This window comes from Pygoscelis adeliae, unplaced genomic scaffold (assembly GCF_000699105.1).
Source record: "Pygoscelis adeliae isolate BGI_AS28 unplaced genomic scaffold, ASM69910v1 Scaffold79, whole genome shotgun sequence".
Lineage (NCBI taxonomy): Eukaryota > Metazoa > Chordata > Aves > Sphenisciformes > Spheniscidae > Pygoscelis > Pygoscelis adeliae.
The window spans coordinates 2,548,810-2,549,300 of record NW_008825532.1 but is presented as its reverse complement, the minus strand read 5'-3'; the positions used below and the strand labels follow the sequence as shown (position 1 = coordinate 2,549,300).

Genomic DNA, 491 nt, shown 5'->3' with positions numbered 1-491 from the left:
GGAGCCGTGGGGCCAGGAGGGCCACGGGGCCAGGAGCCGTGGGGCCAGGAGAGCCACAGGGCCAGGAGCCGTGGGGCCGGTGGTGCCAGCGATGCTCCAGCGCCGGGGCAGGAGCAAGGACACCCAACGGGGCTCCCTGGCACAGGCCGGCTCTCCAGGCAGCCCCACTGCAAGGGGCCATGTAGGTGCCGGGGGTCCCGGGGCACGTTGCGGGGTCGCGGGGCCTCTGGCGCACGCGCCAACAGCTTGCTGGCCCACGCAGCCCCACGTCCTGTCCTCCTCACCCGCCATCACCGGGGAGCAACATCCCCCAGCCCCACCACACATGGTGCACTGCGGCCTCCCGCCCTGCCCTGGGGCCCATGGGCCCCCTTACCTGGGGGGCTGTGGGCAGCAGCAAGGTGGGGGCCCAGCCTGCAGAGGAGGAGGAGGACGGGCGCGAGGAAGGTGCCGGGCACCGCCATGGCAGGGCGAGCCATGGGACGTGGGGC

General features: G+C 74.5%; 1 protein-coding gene across 1 annotated transcript in view; it reads right to left on the bottom strand.

Annotated features, from left to right (window-relative positions):
* Positions 1-464, bottom strand: part of IL2RG (interleukin 2 receptor, gamma) — a 6,950-nt gene extending 6,486 nt beyond the window's left edge. Inside the window, exon 1 of the mRNA XM_009331671.1 lies at positions 377-464. Within this exon, the coding sequence (XP_009329946.1) occupies positions 377-464 (88 nt within the window). The remainder of the gene's footprint in view (positions 1-376) is intronic.
* Positions 465-491: the final 27 nt, after the last annotated feature.